This window comes from Oncorhynchus masou, chromosome 8, assembly GCF_036934945.1.
Source record: "Oncorhynchus masou masou isolate Uvic2021 chromosome 8, UVic_Omas_1.1, whole genome shotgun sequence".
In the NCBI taxonomy this organism is placed as follows: domain Eukaryota; kingdom Metazoa; phylum Chordata; class Actinopteri; order Salmoniformes; family Salmonidae; genus Oncorhynchus; species Oncorhynchus masou.
In genome coordinates this window covers 20,872,827-20,890,931 of record NC_088219.1, presented here as the reverse complement: position 1 = coordinate 20,890,931, position 18,105 = coordinate 20,872,827, and the positions used below count along the sequence as shown (strand labels likewise).

The 18,105-nt window shown below is 44.5% G+C and overlaps 1 protein-coding gene across 1 annotated transcript; it reads right to left on the bottom strand.

Annotated features, from left to right (window-relative positions):
* Nucleotides 1-6,477: 6,477 nt before the first annotated feature.
* LOC135544367 (inositol polyphosphate 5-phosphatase K) lies at nucleotides 6,478-17,773 on the bottom strand. Its single transcript, XM_064971919.1, has 13 exons — nucleotides 16,875-17,773; nucleotides 14,709-15,311; nucleotides 14,109-14,216; nucleotides 13,816-13,924; nucleotides 13,457-13,573; nucleotides 12,850-13,025; nucleotides 12,282-12,393; nucleotides 11,879-11,988; nucleotides 11,552-11,762; nucleotides 11,210-11,347; nucleotides 9,437-9,502; nucleotides 9,189-9,293; nucleotides 6,478-9,076 (listed from the first exon to the last, which is right to left on the bottom strand). Exons 2-13 carry the CDS (start codon nucleotides 15,305-15,307, stop codon nucleotides 8,615-8,617), a joined length of 2,313 nt encoding a protein of 770 aa, XP_064827991.1. The 5' UTR covers nucleotides 15,308-15,311; nucleotides 16,875-17,773; the 3' UTR covers nucleotides 6,478-8,614.
* Nucleotides 17,774-18,105: the final 332 nt, after the last annotated feature.

The window sequence follows — 18,105 nt, the reverse complement described above, 5'->3', positions numbered from 1 at the left end:
TTTCCATTAGCCTCTGTCTCAAAGCCCCCTCTCACTGACAGATCTAAATACCCCTTTCCTTGCCTCACAACACTCTCAATGCACGCACACACACACACACACACACACACACACACACACACACACACACACACACACACACACACACACACACACACACACACACACACACACGTATACATGTATATGTGCCTAAGAGCATTAGACAGATACAAAAGGCAATCCTCTTATAATTGAAACAAATCATTCAATTGGATACAGTGACTTGAACCGAGTGACACGTAAAGGCTACTGATCTAAATGAAATGTTTGGTGCTTTTCCCCAGTTCTATTGTTCTCTATCACAGTTCTTGATTCCATTCTTTAGTTTTATTCATTTGAGTTGACAGACGCCAGTTTCTTTCATTGTTTTATAAGATGATTCAAGACCATGAGATGCACACAATGCACAAAACTCCCAGGATGGAGACAGAGTCAAACCTGATATTTATAAGTCCAAATATGACTCAAGACGCAGGAAAGGAGATAAGGCACCCGATAAATCCAAAGAACTTTTGAACAATTTTTAACATACAGTGCCTTCAGAAAGTATTTTCACCCCTTGACTTTTCCCACATTTTGTTGTGTTACGCCCTGAATTTAAAATTGATTAAATGTAGATTTTTTTGGTCACTGGCCTACATACAATACCCCATAATGTAACTTTTTTTTACTAATGAATTAGAAATGAAAATAACTACCCACAAAACACAGGTGGGAAAGGGCTACCTAAGTATGGTTCTCAATCAGAGACAACGATAGACAGCTGTCTCTGATTGAGAACCACTCGATCACTCAACTCGACCACTCTGTGTGTCTGGTTTTATCCCTTTTGCTGTGACTACAAGTTCAATGATTTCAATCTGCTTTAGTCCAATGATGTTGTTAAGTGTCAGCCCTCTGTCTTGGAATCTTTGGTTCACTTTCTCTTTCAGCGAAGACAACAACATCATCCATGTAGCAAACTACATCTTGTAATCCACATAGCATAAATTCCACGGCTTTCTGGTAGGCCTCAGGTGCGCTTGATTCTCTTGTTCTAGTCCTGTCTTCATCACTATAACAAGTAGGTAATCTCAAAACAGTCCAATCACCATACTACAAGTACCAATATACACAATATGTAAATATTTAATGGCCTCCTTGAGGGGAAATGTCAGGTATGTGCACATCTTTGTTACAAAACCTGTTAAGCTAGTGGCAAGGCCCCCACACTTTTTAGATACCTCTACCCGAGGTAGAACAAACACAACCATGTTGTTTCACATTCATGATGTCTCCCATTGATGAAAGAAATGGTTGTGTAAAAATATTTTACTTCAAAAGTACTTTGTTGAAGCACCTCTGGCAGCGATTACAGCCTCAAGTCTTCTTGGGTATGATGCTACAAGCTTGGCACACCTGTATTTGGGGAGTTTCTCACATTATTCTCTGCAGATCCTTTCAGCTCTATCAGGTTGGAAGGGGAGCATAGCTGCACAGCTATTTCAGGTCTCTCCAGAGATGTTCGATCGGGTTCAAGTCCAGGCTCTGGCTGGGCCACTCAAAGACATTCAGAGATTTGTCCTGAAGCCACTCCTGTGTTGTCTTGGCTGTGTGCTTAGGGTCATTGTCCTGTTGGAAGGTGAACTTCACCCCAGTCTGAGGTCATGAGCACTGGAGCAGGTTTTCTTCTCTGTACTTTGCTCCGTTCAGCTTTCTCTCGATCCTGACTAGTCTCCCAGTCTAGTTCCCACAGTGCAGCAATATCTAACAAGAAATCTAACAATTTCACAACAACTACCTAATACACGCACATGTAAAGTGATGTAATAAGAATATGTACATATGAATATATGGATGAGCAATGGCCGAGCGGCATGGGCAAGATGCAATAGATGGTATAAAATACAGTATACATATGAGATGAGTAATGTAAGATATGTAAACATTATTAATGTGGCATTTTTTTTAAGTGACTAGTGATCCATTTATTAAAGGGATTACTGCACAGTTCCCCAGACCAATGCATCAGTCACCCCAACATGAGAAGTTATTATTTACATGTGAGTCCAGTTCAGGTTTCACATGGGTTGGCCAGTCATGGTTGGTAGCAAAATAGGTAATAAGAGGGCAACGCACATCAGCACTTTCTAGATGGTATTTTGGCTGTTGAATGGCCCTCTGACCTGTGGCAGTCCAGTTTTAAGGTGTCTCTAGTTGAAGTAACTGCCAGAGTGGAGGACTGATGGTCGGATTGGGCCTATTGAGGACAGTTCTGGGAGATTCAGGATGGCATTAACATTGGAGAGATTCAATTCTTATCATATGCGAAGGCCCAGTAAGTTGATGGCATTTCTTGTCAATGATTGTCAGGTTGTGTTGGTTCATTGTAGTGAACACATACCTGCCTTATGCGCTTGTAATTATGTGTGGTTGTATCCTACCCATACACCATCATGTCACCAAGTCAACATCTATGGGATCTCCAGGACAGACAGCCAGGATGGTAGACATGGGTTTCTGGAAAAAGTAGTGTTAGCTCAACCTGAACAGCATAGGAGTGCACCGGAATATCACAAATGCGCTTCACAATTTAGTGAGTCAGAGGACGGTCATGTTGGTAGTCGTATTGGACTAGCCATGAAACAAAGTTAATTTCTAAATGATAGCAAGGTGACTTAAGAGCCCAATCCCGGAGGCACAAGTTATACCACAGTGAGTGCAAGATGTAGAGTTAGGGAGAGGGTGTCAAGAGTCCAGAGTTAGATTCTCTTTCCTTTCGTTGGACCCTCTGAGTTGTCTCATTGATCCTCAATGATTACTTAGTGTTGCCATGTCAAGCAGTCTGCTGCCTTTTCTATATCCAGACAAATGTAATTATGGCAGGTATATTGGAACAAAGTTGAATTACACAAAAATAGTATTGAATACAGGTCATAAGAACAGTACTGTAGAAAAGGCCAGGGGCGCTTTTTCAAGTACACACATCTGAAAGATTTACATGTGATTTAACCACAATTGAATGGTATTGTGGCAGCCGTGTCGGATTTTGGATGCCATATTGGATTTAGAGTCAAATTTAGGTGGGCCTCCTAATGTAATTGCAAGAGTAGGGGTTGAACAAACAAAATCCAGAGGAAACTGTTTTTTTGTGTCTGACCCAACTTGTTTGTCTTGGAGCCGATTAGATTACAATAGCCACAACATCAAAAAACATATCTAACTGTATGTATTCTTGTCAGACAGGACCATACAGCACTGAATGAGAGCACATTTGAATTGGAAAGTTGTCTATTAATCAGCTATCAAAAGGTAAAGCTTACATTCATCATAAATATTCATAGTTGACATTTATACCTATTGTCTCTCTGTGTCTACAGGACTGTAATTCCAAGATGCATGAAGATATCCCGACGATGTTTGTTTGTGTATGTAGCGCAGACAACTGACTACTTGTATAGCAAGGTCTAGCAGCATCAGAGCTTCAATATTGAGTTGCATGAGTTTATGTGGCCCACCCTCCCCCCCTCCAGCCATGAATTATTCAGCACTTTTTGAGTTCAAGGGGTGTTTTCTTCAGAGCAGATTACAATAGCCACAACATTTAAAAAAATAAACATGTAAACTGCACAGTACCTTCAGAAAGTATTCACACCCGTTGACTTCTTCCACATTTTGTTGTGTTACAGCCTGAATTTAAAATGGATTAAATTGAGATTTTGTGTCACTGGCCTACACACAATACCCCATACTGTCAAAGTGCAATTAAGTTTTTAGAAATTCTTACAAGTTCATAAAAAATGAAAAGCTGAAATATCTTGAATCAATAAGTATTCAACCCCTTTGTTATGGCAAGCCTAAATAACTGTAGGAGTACACATTTGCTTAACAAGTCACATAATAAATTGCATGGACTCATTCTGTGTATAATAAAACATTATTTTTTAAATCACTACCTCATCTCTGTACCCCACACATGCAATTATCTGTAAGATTCCTCAGTTAAGCAGTGAATTTCTAACACAGAGTCAACCACAAGACCAGGGAGGTTTTACAATGCCTCGCAAAGAAGGGCACCTATTGTTAGATTGGTAAAAATAAAAAAGTAGGCATTGAATATCCCTTTGAGCATGGTGTTATTAATTACACTTTGGGTGGTTTATCAGTACACCCAGTCACTACAAAGATGCAGGCGTCCTTCCTAACTCAGTTGCAGGAGAGGAAGGAAACCGCTCAGGGATTTCACCATGAAGCCAATGGTGACTTTAAAACAGTTACAGAGTTTATTGGCTGTGATAGGAGAAAACTGAGGATGGATCCACAACATTCTAGTTACTCCAACATTCTAATACTAACCTAAATGACAGAGTGAAAAGAAACATGCATTCTGTTTGAAATAAGGCACAAAAGTAAAAATTTGACAAAGAAAGGAACTTTATGTCCTGAATAGAAAGTGTTATGTTTGGGGCAAATACAACACAATACATCACTGAGTACCACTCTTCATATTTTCAAGTATGGTGGTGACTGCGTCATTGTCACGATCATTTTGCAACGGACCAAGGCGCAGTGAATGTTGAGTTCAACATAATTTATTAACGAAAACAATTAACTAACAACGAACCGTGACTACAGAGGTGCTGCATACACTTACTCAAAATACAATATCCCACAAACACAGGTGGGAACAAACACTACTTAAATATGATCCCCAATTAGAGACAACGATTACCAGCTCTAATTGGGAATCATACAAGTCACCAACATAGAAACATGAAAACTAGAACACCCACATAGAAATAATAAACTAGACTAACCCCCCAGTCACGCCCTGACCTACTCCACCATAGAAAATAAAGACTCTCTATGGTCAGGACGTGACAGTACCCCCCCCCCCCCCCCAAAGGTGCGGACTCCGGCCGCAAAACCTGAAACCGAAAGGGAGGGTTAGGGGGTGTCTAGTGCCGGTGGCGGCTCTGGTGCAGGACGAAGAACCCGCTCATCCCACAGATCCGCCAGCATCGGGGGCGGCTCTGGTGCGGGACGAAGAACCCGCTCATCCCACGGATCCGCCAGCATCGGGAGCGGCTCTGGTGCGGGACGAAGAACCCGCTCAGCTCGCGGATCCAGCCATGGACCCAGGCTGAACACTGTGCCTGGACTGGACCAAAATGCAGAGGAAGGCTCCTGCCATGTAGCGGGACTGAACACCGGCGCAGAGGAAGACTCCTGCCATGGATCTGGACTGAGGTTCCGGACCGTGGACCGTCGCCGTAGGTTCCGGGCCGTGGACCGTCTCAGGGGGTTCTGGGCCGTAGACCATCTCAGGGGGTTCCGGGCCGTGGACCGTTGTTGGAGGTTCCGGACTGTGGACCGTCGTTGGAGGTTCCGGACTGTGGACCGTCGTTGGAGGTTCCGGACTGTGAAACGTCGCCGGAAGCTCCAGACTGGGAACTGTCGCCGGAAGCTCTGGACTGGGAACCGTCGCCGGAAGCTCTGGACTGGGAACCGTCGCCGGAAGCTCTGGACTGGGAACCGTCGCCGGAAGCTCTGGACTGGGAACTGTCGCCGGAAGCTCCGAACTGGGAACCGTCTCCGGAAGCTCTGGACTGGGGATCATCGCAGGAAGCCTGGTGCGTGGGGCCGGCACTGGTGGTACCGGACTGGTGACGCACTTCAGGGTGAGTGCGGGGAGAAAAAACAGGACGCACTGGGCTGTGGAGGTGCACTGGAGACCTGGCGCGTAGAGCCGGCACAAATTGTACCGGAGCGGTGACACGCACCTCAGGGCGAGTGCGAGGAGCAGGCACAAGACGTACCTGACTGGGTACACGCACTTCAGGGAGAGTGCGAGGAGCAAGCACAGGACGTACCGGACTGGGGACACGCACTTCAGGGAGAGTGCGAGGAGGAGACACATGACGTACCGGACTGGAGAGGCGCACTTGAGGCCAGAAGCGTGGAACCGGCACAGGTTGCACCAGACTGCTAACCGGATCCTCTGGTCGGACGTTGAGCAGAACACACTTGCACAACATCTCTCTCATCTCACTCTCTCCCAACTTTGCCATTGCCTCCCGGACAGTCTCTGGCTCTTTCCTTTCACTCTCCTCCAGTTTCTCCCTATTCTCCCAGACTGGCTCTGGTTCACTCCTCGGCTCCGCCGACCACTTCATGTGCCCCACCCACCCAAAAATGTTGGGCTGTCTTTTGGCTTTCTCTGTGGCCCCGAATCCCGGCGTCGTCGCTGTTCTCCCTTCTCTCCTTGCGTCTGCTGTGACTCCTGCCAAGGAAGGATCACCTGTCCTTCCATTATTTCCTCCCAGGTCCAACTTATTTTCTCCCTGATCTCCTCCAAAGACTAGGATGCCATTTCCTCCCGGGCACGCTGCTTGGTCTCATTGTGGTGGGATATTCTGTCACGATCGTTTGTAGAAACGGACCAAACGCAGCAAATGTTGAGTTCCACATAATTTATTAATAGTGAAACCTAGCAAAAACAATAAACAATAAACTAACAACGAACCGTGACTACAGAGGTGCTACATACACTTACTCAAAATACAATATCCCACAAACACAGGTGGGAACAAACACTACTTAAATATGATCCCCAATTAGAGACAACGATTACCATTGGGAATCATACAAATCACCAACAAAGAAACATGAAAACTAGAACACCCACATAGAAATAATAAACTAGACTAACCCCCCAGTCACGCCCTGACCTACTCCACCATAGAAAATAAGGACTCTCTATGGTCAGGACGTGACAGTCATGTTATGGGTGTGCTTGTCATCGGCAAGCACTAGGGCGTTTTTTAGGATAATGCAGAAACTGAATAAAGCTAAGCACAAGCAAAATCCTAGACACAAACCTGGTTTAGTCTGCTTCACAACACACAAATTCAGCTTTCAGCAGGGCAATTACCTGAAACACAAGGCCAAATTCACACTGGAGTTGCCAACCAAGATGACATTGGATGTTCCTGAGTGGCCTAGTTAGAGTTTTGACTTAAATCGGCTGTAAAATCTACGGCAAGACTTGAAGAATTGTAAAAAATAATAATGTGCAAATATTGTACAATCCAGATGTGCAAAGCTCTTAGAGTCTTACCCAGAAAGACGCAAAGCTGTAATCGCTGCCAATGGTGGGATATTTCTGTATATCTTTTTTTTTTTTTTGTAATTGAAAGAAATTCTAAAAATATGTTTTTACTTTCAATTAATCAGTTTTGAATTTAGGCTGTAACACAACAAAATGTGGAATAAGCCAAGAGGTATGAATACTTTATGAAGGCACTTCATTTATTTATTTCAGGCAGGACCATATAGAACTGAATAAGAGCTTATTTTACTTGGAAAGCTGTCTATTAATCAGCTACCCAAAAACAAAAGCTTCCATTCATCATAATTTTTTTAGTTGGTAATGATTTAAAGGTCTATACTTCCAAAATGCTTCAAGAAATCCTTATGCTGTTTTTGTATGTAGGGCAGGCAACAGACTATGTGTATTCCACATTTTATCAGTATTAAAACTTGCAATATTGGGTTCTGTGAACTTATGCAGCCGATCCCCTCTCCAGCTCGGCATTATTCTGCACTTTTGGAGTTTAGGATGTGTGTCATATTTTCTATCAATTTAACTGGTTTTGCAGTAAAATATTTTTACACACCCATCCATTTCATAAATTGGAGACAAGAGATGTGAAAAAACATGGCTATGTTTTGTTCTACCTTGGGTAGGGATATCTCAAAAAACTAAAGCCCTGTTTGAGGATTGGCCATTAGCCTGTGTGGACTCTGCACGTTATAATTACGAACTGTCCCATTGAATGTTCTGTGGATGATATCAAAAATCTATAGTATTTTTCTCAGGATTATCATTTTATTTTCCTCACACAACCAATATGTCCACAACCAAAACAAACCACTAAATCATTAGAATCCTTTATCACTCTGAAAATAAGACAGGAATGTTTTTTTTCTCTCAAACATGTACAATTCTACACACATATACACAAGATGGGGGAGATTCAGAAACAAACCGGTTGAAGTGGTTTAATATCAGTTGGCGCTAAGGGGCATGGAAAGATGGATATCATACCACACCAAATGATCCGGCCCATATGGGTAGGGCATATAGACATCCTTTCAACTTACCATAACAACAGCAGTACTGTACATTGCAGATTTACTCTTGCTTTGGCTTTACATTTATTGTGTGCATAGAGTATTGATATGAGTCTGCAAAAGCACTTCTTGGGGTAAGACTTAGACTGTTATCGATTTGGACTAGCTCCTGACTCCAAAGTACACACAGTGTATGTATGGGATGAAGTCACTGATAAGTAGATTAAGAAACAGAGACAACTGGTTCACTACCATGTGGAATGTTGCAAACTACAAGTCATACAATGCACTGCTTTTATGAGCGCAGTGACAGTGTGGGGTCAGATCAGCATCAGAATAATGGACCATATCAGCCCTAGATTCTATCATCATATGGTCTTTACTGGCCTCATTTCAACAGTCTTATCTCAATGTCTGTGTACATTCATGACCCCACAGAGATTGTTGCTTGGGCTTCTCATAAACTTGTCTCTCCAGTCTTGCCTGGTGACCTGCCCCCTGTCGGGGTGACCTGAGTTGGCCTGTGTTCCCCCAGGATGGCAGCAATCAGAGCCTCTGGGGCTGAGACCCCACCCCCGGGTGACACAGGGCTGCGGGGCGTGAGTGGGCTGATGGGCGACGGCAGTGTGTCCTGGGGGGAGACCAGGCGCTCCTTCTTAGCTGCAGAGCAGGGCGAGCGGCTGCTTGGTAGGACCTCTAGGGGACGAGGGTGCAAGCTGAGGCCCTGCAGGGAGGGCATGGGGGTGTTGGAGTGAGCAGGACTGCGGCTGCGGCGGTGGTGTTTGCTTTTGCCAGGGCTTGGGCTGCGGGAGCTAGCAGGGGCCAGCAGGACCAGTGTGCTGTCATCCTCCGAGCTGACGTCAGAACTGTCTGAGCGGCATACTGGTGGGGCTGTCGGGCTGCACACAGGAACATGGATCTATGGGAGATGGAGGGTTGTTGAAGAGTGTAGAGGAAAGGGTGGGAAGCAATTGCTTTATTCTATGTTCATTGAACAACACAGGAAGGAAAACTGCAGGAAGGGTCCTGACCTGAAAGGGCAATGTCACTCCGATAATAGTATTCATGTTGTTGCTATAGAAACCCAAAATGTATTCCCCTGCATCCCTGGGCAAATCCTCCTCTGTAAATGTTACCTGAGAAGAGAAAAGGAAAAAGAGAGAGAAGAACAAAATAGAGAAAATGGAAAGATAGCAAGTGAGTGTGTTTGTAATGTTATTATCTCAATGGATCTCTGAGGTTGGTTGTGAGAGTATGTCTGTCAGGCTTTGTATCATACCTGTGACCCATGATCTGCCTTGGCCCACACATATGCTACATAGTCCTTGTGATGTTTGAACCCAACCTGTGAAGAAAAACCACAGATATCAATTAAGCCCATATTGACAAAGTGGAAACATGTTTTTAGAAATGTTAGAAATGTATTGAAACTGAAATACACAAATATCTAATTTCCATAAGTATTCACACCCCTGGGTCAATAATTTGTAGAAGCACCTTTGACAGCGATTACAGCTGGGAGTCTTTCTGTATAAGTCTTTAAGAGCTTTCCACATCTGGATTGTGCAACATTTGGCCACTATTCTTTTCAAAATGTTTCAAGCTCTGTCAAATTGGTTGTTGTTCAACTGTTTTCAGGTCTTAGATTTTCAAGTAGATTTAAGTTAAAACTGTAACTCAGCCACTCAGGAACATTCACAGTCTTCTTGGTAAGCAACTCCAGTTTAGATTTGGCCTGTTTTAGGTTACTGTCCTGCTGAAAGGTGAATTCATCTCCCAGTGTCTGGTGGAGGGCAGACTGAACAAGGTTTTTGCCTGTGATTAGCTCCTTTACGTTTCTTTTTTATCCTGAAAAACTCCCCAGTCCTTAACTATTACAAGCATACCCATACCATGATACAGTTACCACTATGCTTGAAAATATGGAGAGTGGTACTCAGTAATGTGTTGTATTGGATTTGCCCCAAACATAACACCTTGCATTCAGGACAAAAAGTTAATTGCTTTGCCAAATGGATGTATGTTTTCTAATATTTTATTCTGAACAGGTTTCCTTCTTTTAACCCTGTCAATTATGTTAGTATTGTGGAGTAACTACAATGTTGTTGATCCATCCTCAGTTTTCTCCTCTGCCAGCCATTAAACTCTGTTACTGTTTTAAAGTCACCATTGACCTCATGGTGAAATCCCTGAGTGGTTTCCTTCCTCTCCGACAACTGAGTTAGGAAGGATGCCTGCATCTTTGTAGTGACTGGGTGTATTGGTACACCATCCAAAGTATAATTAATAACTTCACCATGCTCAAAGGAATATTCAATGTCTGCTTTTATTTATTTTTTACTCAACTACCAATAGTTGCCCTTCTTTACGAGGCATTGGAAAATCTCCATGGTCTCAGGGACCTTACAGATAATTGTATGTGTGGGGTACAGAGATGAGGTAGATTAAAAAATTATGTTATTGTTATTATTGCACACAGAGTACTCATGTGAGTCCATGCAACTTATTATGTGACTTGTTCAACACCTTTTTACTCCTGAATTTATTTAGGCTTACTATAACAAAGGCGTTGAATACTTATTTGGCACGTAATCGAAAGGATGCCGGATAAAATCCCAGAGCTGACAAGGTAAAAATCCGTCATTCTGCCCCTGAGCACAGCAGTTATCCCACTGTTCCTCGGGTGCCGAAGACGTGGATATCGATTAAGGCAGCCCCCCCCCCGCGGAAGACACATTTCAGTTGAAAGCATTCAGTTGTACAACTGACTAGGTATCCCCTTTCTCTTTTCCTTACTGACTAAAGACATTTCAGCTTTTAATTTTTTTGATTAATTTATAAAAATGTCTAAAAACACAATTCCATTTTGGCGTTTTGGGGTATATTGTGGAAGCCAGTGATAAAAAAATACATTTTATCAACCAAAAGATTCAGGCTATAACAACATTTTTTGAAAAAGTCAAGAGTGAATACTTTCTGAAGCCACTGTACTGTAGGTATGTGTGAGAGCAAATATGAACTCTCACTGGTTTAAAGTTGAAGTCACAGTTACCTTGTATATTGCAACCCAGTCCCATGAGCTGCGCTGGAAGTTGGACCTCACAGTGAATCTGACTGTAGCATCAGAAACTTTAGTCCACTCCTTCTCATACTCTAACGTTACAAGAGGAAGGTCCACTTTGAATGGGAACTGGGGGAGAAAGTATGATAGTGAAAACAGACACAGAGACAGATGGAAAGGAAGATCATTTCTGAGGCTGATTCTAACGATGTGAGGTCATACTAGTGTTATAATGTGTCAGTAACTGTGAAGGTTTTCACCATATCTGGATGAATATCAAACAGTGTGACTGCTGGGGTGAGAGTTCAGGGGTCACAGGGAGGTTGGACTTACATGTAATGAGAAGACAGCAGAGACCGGTTTGTGGTCACTGCAGGTGTAGCCCATGTGACTGCGGTAGGAGTGTTGCACCACCTTGGTTGCCCCACCCAGCCACGAGGTTAGGCCACGCTGCAGAGCGGCATTGTGGGTAGGAACAGGGGAGCCCGTACAACGCAGACGCCACAAGATACGGTCTGTCCATGCTGGCTTTCGCTTCTTACTGCTGTGAGAGGTACAGAGAGAGAGATAATAGTGGGAACTAGAGGTCAGTGAATCAGTTAATGGAGGGAGCATCACATCAATCACAAACTGTGTATTTCTTTACACAGAATCACATACCTGGTGTCGTATGTGTGTGTCCCCACATCAAACTTATATGTGGGGGGGAATTTGAGAGGGCCTTCCAAGAAGCCATCTAAGATGGACTCACTGTTTTTAGCTATGTTGAGCTGCAAAACAAATGAGAGAGAGAAATAGAAAAGAGAGAGATGGAAATAGAGAGAGAAAGGGAGAGAGAGAAAAAATATATATATACCAATGAATCATCAAAGTAGCTTGTTTGACTTGATGTAGTCACTGAGTGAATAAATATTATTGGGCGTAGGTTAATTTTTGTGGTGCTATAGCTCCCTCTGTTGGTAATGAATCAACACTCTTTGTTTCCAAAGATAATCATGACTTCCAGAAAATTCCATTTGGACTTTTTTTAATGTCAAATAAGTAGATTCTACAGCTTTCTCACCTGGTCTCGCTCCCACAGCAAAGGGAGCTTATTGCTGTCAATGGCACTCTTCACCACATGAATGTCATAGTTCTCGATGCGGAAGTTAAGATCCCCAAACCAGAACACCACGCTGGGAGAAGAACAAATAACCATTTCATCGACCATCCATGAGCCAACGACTGATCATTAGACCACATAATTAAGAGTATTTCGTGACCATATGACCAAGGAAAAACTCCCAAAGGTCAAATAAGGGGGTCTTATATTTGTTATGTTTCACACATGTACATGTGTGGTGAAATGGAATTGTGTTTTTTACATATCCCAACTACCTCAGAGAGTGGAGTCACGGCATGGTATTGGCCATTATTGACAGCAACCCGGGAGAAATTAGGGTTACGTGCCTTTATCAAGGACAGAGCGACAGTTTTACTTAGTCGGTTCAGGGATTCGAACTAGCAAACTGTCGGTTACTGGTTACAAGGATCTAACCACTAGGCTAACTGCCGCCAGGTGGACAGGTGGGAAAAACTTGTGGCCCTACACATATTGTTTACATCAGCCCTCCCCCATCCAAATGACCCACTCGTGGTCCAGCACACCCGAGGCGGTCGCGCCATCAAACTGCTGTTGCTGCAGGATGCTCTCAAAGTCCTCCATGCGCTGCTCCAGGTTCCGCATGTGAGCCGGCAGGTGGCAGTTCAGGAAACACACCGGGTGGCCGAACATCGTCATCCTCGCACTTACACCCCCTTTATTACCCTGGGGGCGGGGAAGAGAGCGAATGTGAAAATGTCACACACATTGATGGATTAAACATGGATGCTCTCCAGGTCTATGTAATCAAACATCCATTGTGATAAGCATGAAAGGACAGATGGCATGGTATCAGAGAACCAGACAGCCTGACAGTCCTGCTGCACTGACCTCAGAGAAAAGGAGACTGCACCAGCAGCCAGTAGTCATGCTGACATCAACATGCACAGGAAGGTCACACACACACACACACACACACACACACACACACACACACACACACACACACACACACACACACACACACTCTCTCTCTCCCTGGCATTTTAACATATTTTTATGCAATATAAAAACTATTTGTGTACAAGGGTTTTTGGACTGTGCATTTACTGACAAGCTCCTATTTTAGAGCAGGGGTTGCCATGGGTGACACTCACCCAGTAGCCCCCGAGGCCTGTGCGTGTTTTCTCTGTCTGCACCCCCCTCAGGAATGGAAGATGGCAGAATTTAGAGAACACCAGCAACAGAACCCCCTGCATACGCTGGGACGCCACCTATAGTGATTAAGGAGGATGAGAAGAGAAGGGTAGAGAGAGAGAGAGATAAAGAGAGATAAAGAGAGAGATAAAGAGTGAGAGAGAGATAAAGAGAGAGGAGAAAGAAGAAGTAATCTTACAATAAGAAGACAAACCATTAGATAAGATGTTTGACATTATACTCTGTCACGACTGTCGTGAGTAACTGTCCCGATAGAGATTGAGACAGTGACATCATAGTGCGCTAACTCCTTACTGACCAGCACATATCCAAAGCGACTGAGTGTGTCCATGCAAAGCTCACTCCACTGGTCGTGGAAGAGAGCGTCCTTCAGCCGCTTGTTGATCATAGAATTCATTTCCTGAAGCCTGAGTGGGGAGGAAGAGAGGAAGAACAACTCATAACTCAGTGGGAGCAGAAGAGCAATGAGCAAATGTTTGGATGGATAGATGAAGTAGTAGAGGAGAGATCAGAACAGTGATAGAGATATGATGGAGGAGAGACATTCAAGGCTGTCTCCCTGGCACCGTTGTGATTGGAGCAGAAGCTCACCCAATGATAAACATGTCTGTACTCCCATCGCCAGCATGCGGCCCAAACAGAGATGTGACGTCATCAGGGGGAACAGCAGAGCCCACATTCCATGTGACAATGTGCACCCTATTAGAGGACAACACAGGTGGGCATGCACATCCTACATTATCACTAGTTATGCAAACACATTCATTACTTTCCCGTTACAGTGATTTGCAATCATAACTGTGTAGTCACAATGTAATTATTATGTAATAATGTATAGCTCAATGTTAAGTGTTGAACCCATACTGTACAGTGACCAGTGGGGGTTCTGGGACCTCTGTCAAGGAAATGTACAGCCTGCATCCATTCTGTCCACTTCAGACAGCTCTTACTGAGATGTATGACATTTGATTCATGTGACACACTGGCTCAAATCAACCCATCATGCTGCAAATGACTTCAATCACTGAGGCTGAGTTCTGCCTAGCTGGTCTGCCAAGAAAGAGAAAACTATCTCCATGGAGACAACATGTTACTATATTTAGTTAGGGTGTAGAAACTTTAGAACAAATGTCATACAGTGGGCATGCTACTAAAATAGTACTTGGCATCATCAGTCGTGATCTGTCTCACCTGAAACCGTGATCCGTTTCTCCTTCAGTCTGTGGCTGATTTTCCATAGCACCCAGAGGGGAGCTGGTCCTCTGGGACTGTGGACTGGAGCCTGGTTTGGGGCTGAGGCTGGATGGTGGGGTGAGGCAGGGCTGAGGCAGGTTAGGCTGGGGGGTGAGGTAAGGCTGGCCGGTGTAAGGCTGAGTGCTGTGAGGACTCTGAGGGCTGTGGGACAACAGGGAAGACTCTGTAGGGGACTGGGACAGGGAGATGGAGCTGTGTGGTCCAGGAATGCGGTTTGGAATAGAGGCCTTATCCTTCATATCAGCCTCTGAATCTCTGGAGGAATTTAGTGCAGTAGGTCTGGGACGGCTGAAATAGACTGGAACTGCAGGACTGGACCCAGGTTGTACATGCTCCAGCCTCACCTGATCTGGCATCTGACGTACACCTGAGGCCAGTCCTGGGAGTTTCCCAGACCCCCCTGTGGGACTGGGGATAGAGGTGTCCTGAGCTGTTGGTCGCCGGGGTAGAGCAGGTGCTGGAAAAGTATTCCTCCCAGGTTGTCCAGATGGTCTGGCTGGATCTGTGCTGCTTTGTTTATGCTGCATTTGATCCATCAACCTGGTTAGTAACCACAAATCATGGTGAAGGGATGGGAGAGCGATTGTGAGATAGAGAGAGGAATGTGCAGTCTGCTGGGCTGGGTGTGTAATAGAGGAGGCTGGTGAGACAAGCTATGGAAGGACAGGTTCATTGTAATGGCTGAAAATGAATCAATGGAATGGTACCAAACACATCAACACATGGAAACAACGTGTTTAGCTCTGTTCCATTGAGTCCATTCCAGCCATTACAATGAGCCTGTCCTCCTATAGCTCCTCCCACCAGACTCCTCTGTTGTGTAACTGATACCAATGTAGAATGAGAAGATGAGTGACCTGTGTTTGTTTGTCCTTCACAACCCCCTCCCTTGTCCTCCCTCTGGTCACAGACCATCTCTCCATCTATCACAGAGCCCTGTGGCCCGACAAGAGGGGGGATTGGCATGGAGCCAGAAGCGGGTGGGGGGAGCTGGCTCACATTGAGTACCTGTCCACCTCCTGCCCCCGAGTCCTCAGACACCACTGCTGACATCACCACCATACTGAACCACAGGCAAGCTGGTGGGTACCATCTTTCTCCCCCATCCTGGTCTACTTCCCTGTTGCTTAGCAACATATTTCAGTCCCCCAACCCCCTTTCTACCCCATTCCCTCTTTGTGTCTTCCCTTTCAACTACTGTATGTTTTGGAGATGGAGGGGGAAGATTGGCTTTCTGTGCATGAAACCAATATATCATGCTCCTCTGCCTCAGGTAGAACTAGCTAGGTCTCTCTCTAATACACTCTAACTCACACACGTTCTGTGGCAGCGAGAGTGTGTGTTTAGAGATGCAACACTAACCCACTGCAGCAGCAGATATAGAGGGACACAGCGCACAACACAAATGTCAACAGATGAGCCACATACTGGTCTACATAGTCCCCCTCTCTATGAGAAGTAGCCTATAGGCCAGTGGCAGAGGGGGGGGGGGGCTCAGTTGTGGTCTCAATTTACTGTTGAGAGTTAGAATAGTAGAATACACAAGGTGCAAGTTCGAAATTTGGTTGTGCATCCTCAGTGTTACTCTCGTTTTGTCAGTCACTGACAGTCACAACCAAATCTCATTTAGGGCCCCCAGAATGCTAGAGCTGGCCCTGACCCCCATAATTTATTTATGACATTCAGAGTGGCTCTGAAAATTGAAGGGCACATGTGACCACTTGCTTGTGCAAGGGTAGCCTAAACATAATAGATTGTGGTTGTGGTCATTGAAGGTGTGTCAATACATCAATATATTGGAAAGTGAAAAGCCACCACAAATGTTGTTGATAATGGCTATTTCAGCAGAGGTGGAGTCAAATAGGTGGATTAAGAGTGTAATGGCCTGGGGATTCTATTCTACCCATCTGTCACACATCAACGTTTATAACAGATCTATAACATCACTTAATACAGCTCTCCTCGGCCATGCACCTCTCTGCTGGGGCACACTGACATCATAGAAAATAAAAAACAAGAATGTATGATCATCAACCAACATACAATAATAATCACATAGCCTATAGGCAGATGTATGGTTGCGCACACAGACAAATACATTACCTTTTATCTGAAATGTGTACAAGGAATCGGTCTTAAACTGGCGCAAGGCAGGGCATGGTAAAATAGACTTATCCAATTGAATCGGTCCAAGATACGGACAGAAACATCTACGCTTTCTTTCAATCCTCAAAAAGACAGGACTTCACGGTATACGGTTTTCTTCGACGCGTCTGAAATATATACTACGCCTCGAGGAATGACAAATAGATACCGTAGAGAGACAAGTACATACCGTGGAGAATGACAGCAGTCAGTGACGCTTGCGCGAGCTGTCAAAGGTAATAAACCTGGCGCCGGCCCCGGTACGCGAGTTTAGTGGCATAAAACGTGAAAAGACAGTAACCTAGTGCCTTCTTTCCAGTAAACATATCCTTGAGATGTGTGTTTAGCTCATTTACATAAATAGGCTACTAGAAGAGCATCTGTACGCGTGATGCAGACTGCCCAGTTAACGGGACAGCTGCCTGCGTCTCGATCCTGCTTACCTGCTGCCTGACCGGTGCAACTGTTTTCCTAGAGAGGAACCCACATCACTCACACAGCGCCCTAATAATATCTGATTGAGAATAGAGTCAGAGTGAGACCGTAAAAAATGCACCCAAGAAATCACAACCTCCAAATTCAGCAGGCGTTGTGACTAGGTTTCTATAAATGAACTGCGCAGAATGAAAATGTCAGGCTGGTAGGCTATCTTAACGTGCACAGCCGTGTAGCCTATAGCCTAGCTGTTATTCTACAGGACACTGCGCAAGAGCACCCGGAGTTGGGGCCCCGCGTGACCACTATGCTTGAGCGCATTTAAATGATGTTATCTCTGCTGTCAGAGTTATCTTACTTGTGAAATTATTGCTTTAACCGTTATGCGAACTATGATTGTCCGTTGAAAGCGTAAAATGTAGTGAAAGATACCCGCACCTGCTGTCTCTAAGTCTGAATGCTTAGCTATGAAAAGCCAACTGACGTTTACTCATAAGGTGCTGACCTGTTGCACCCTGGACAACCACTGTGATTATTATTATTATTATTGTCTATGAACGTTTGAACATCTTGGCCTGGTACTGTTATAATCTCCACCAGCACAGCCAGAAGAGGACTGGCCACCCCTCAGAGCCTGGTTCCTCTCTAGGTTTCTTCCTAGGTTCCTGCCTTTCTAGGGAGTTTTCCTAGCCACAATGCTTCTACAGCTGCATTTCTTGCTATTAATGGTTTTAGGCTGGGTTTCTGTATAGCA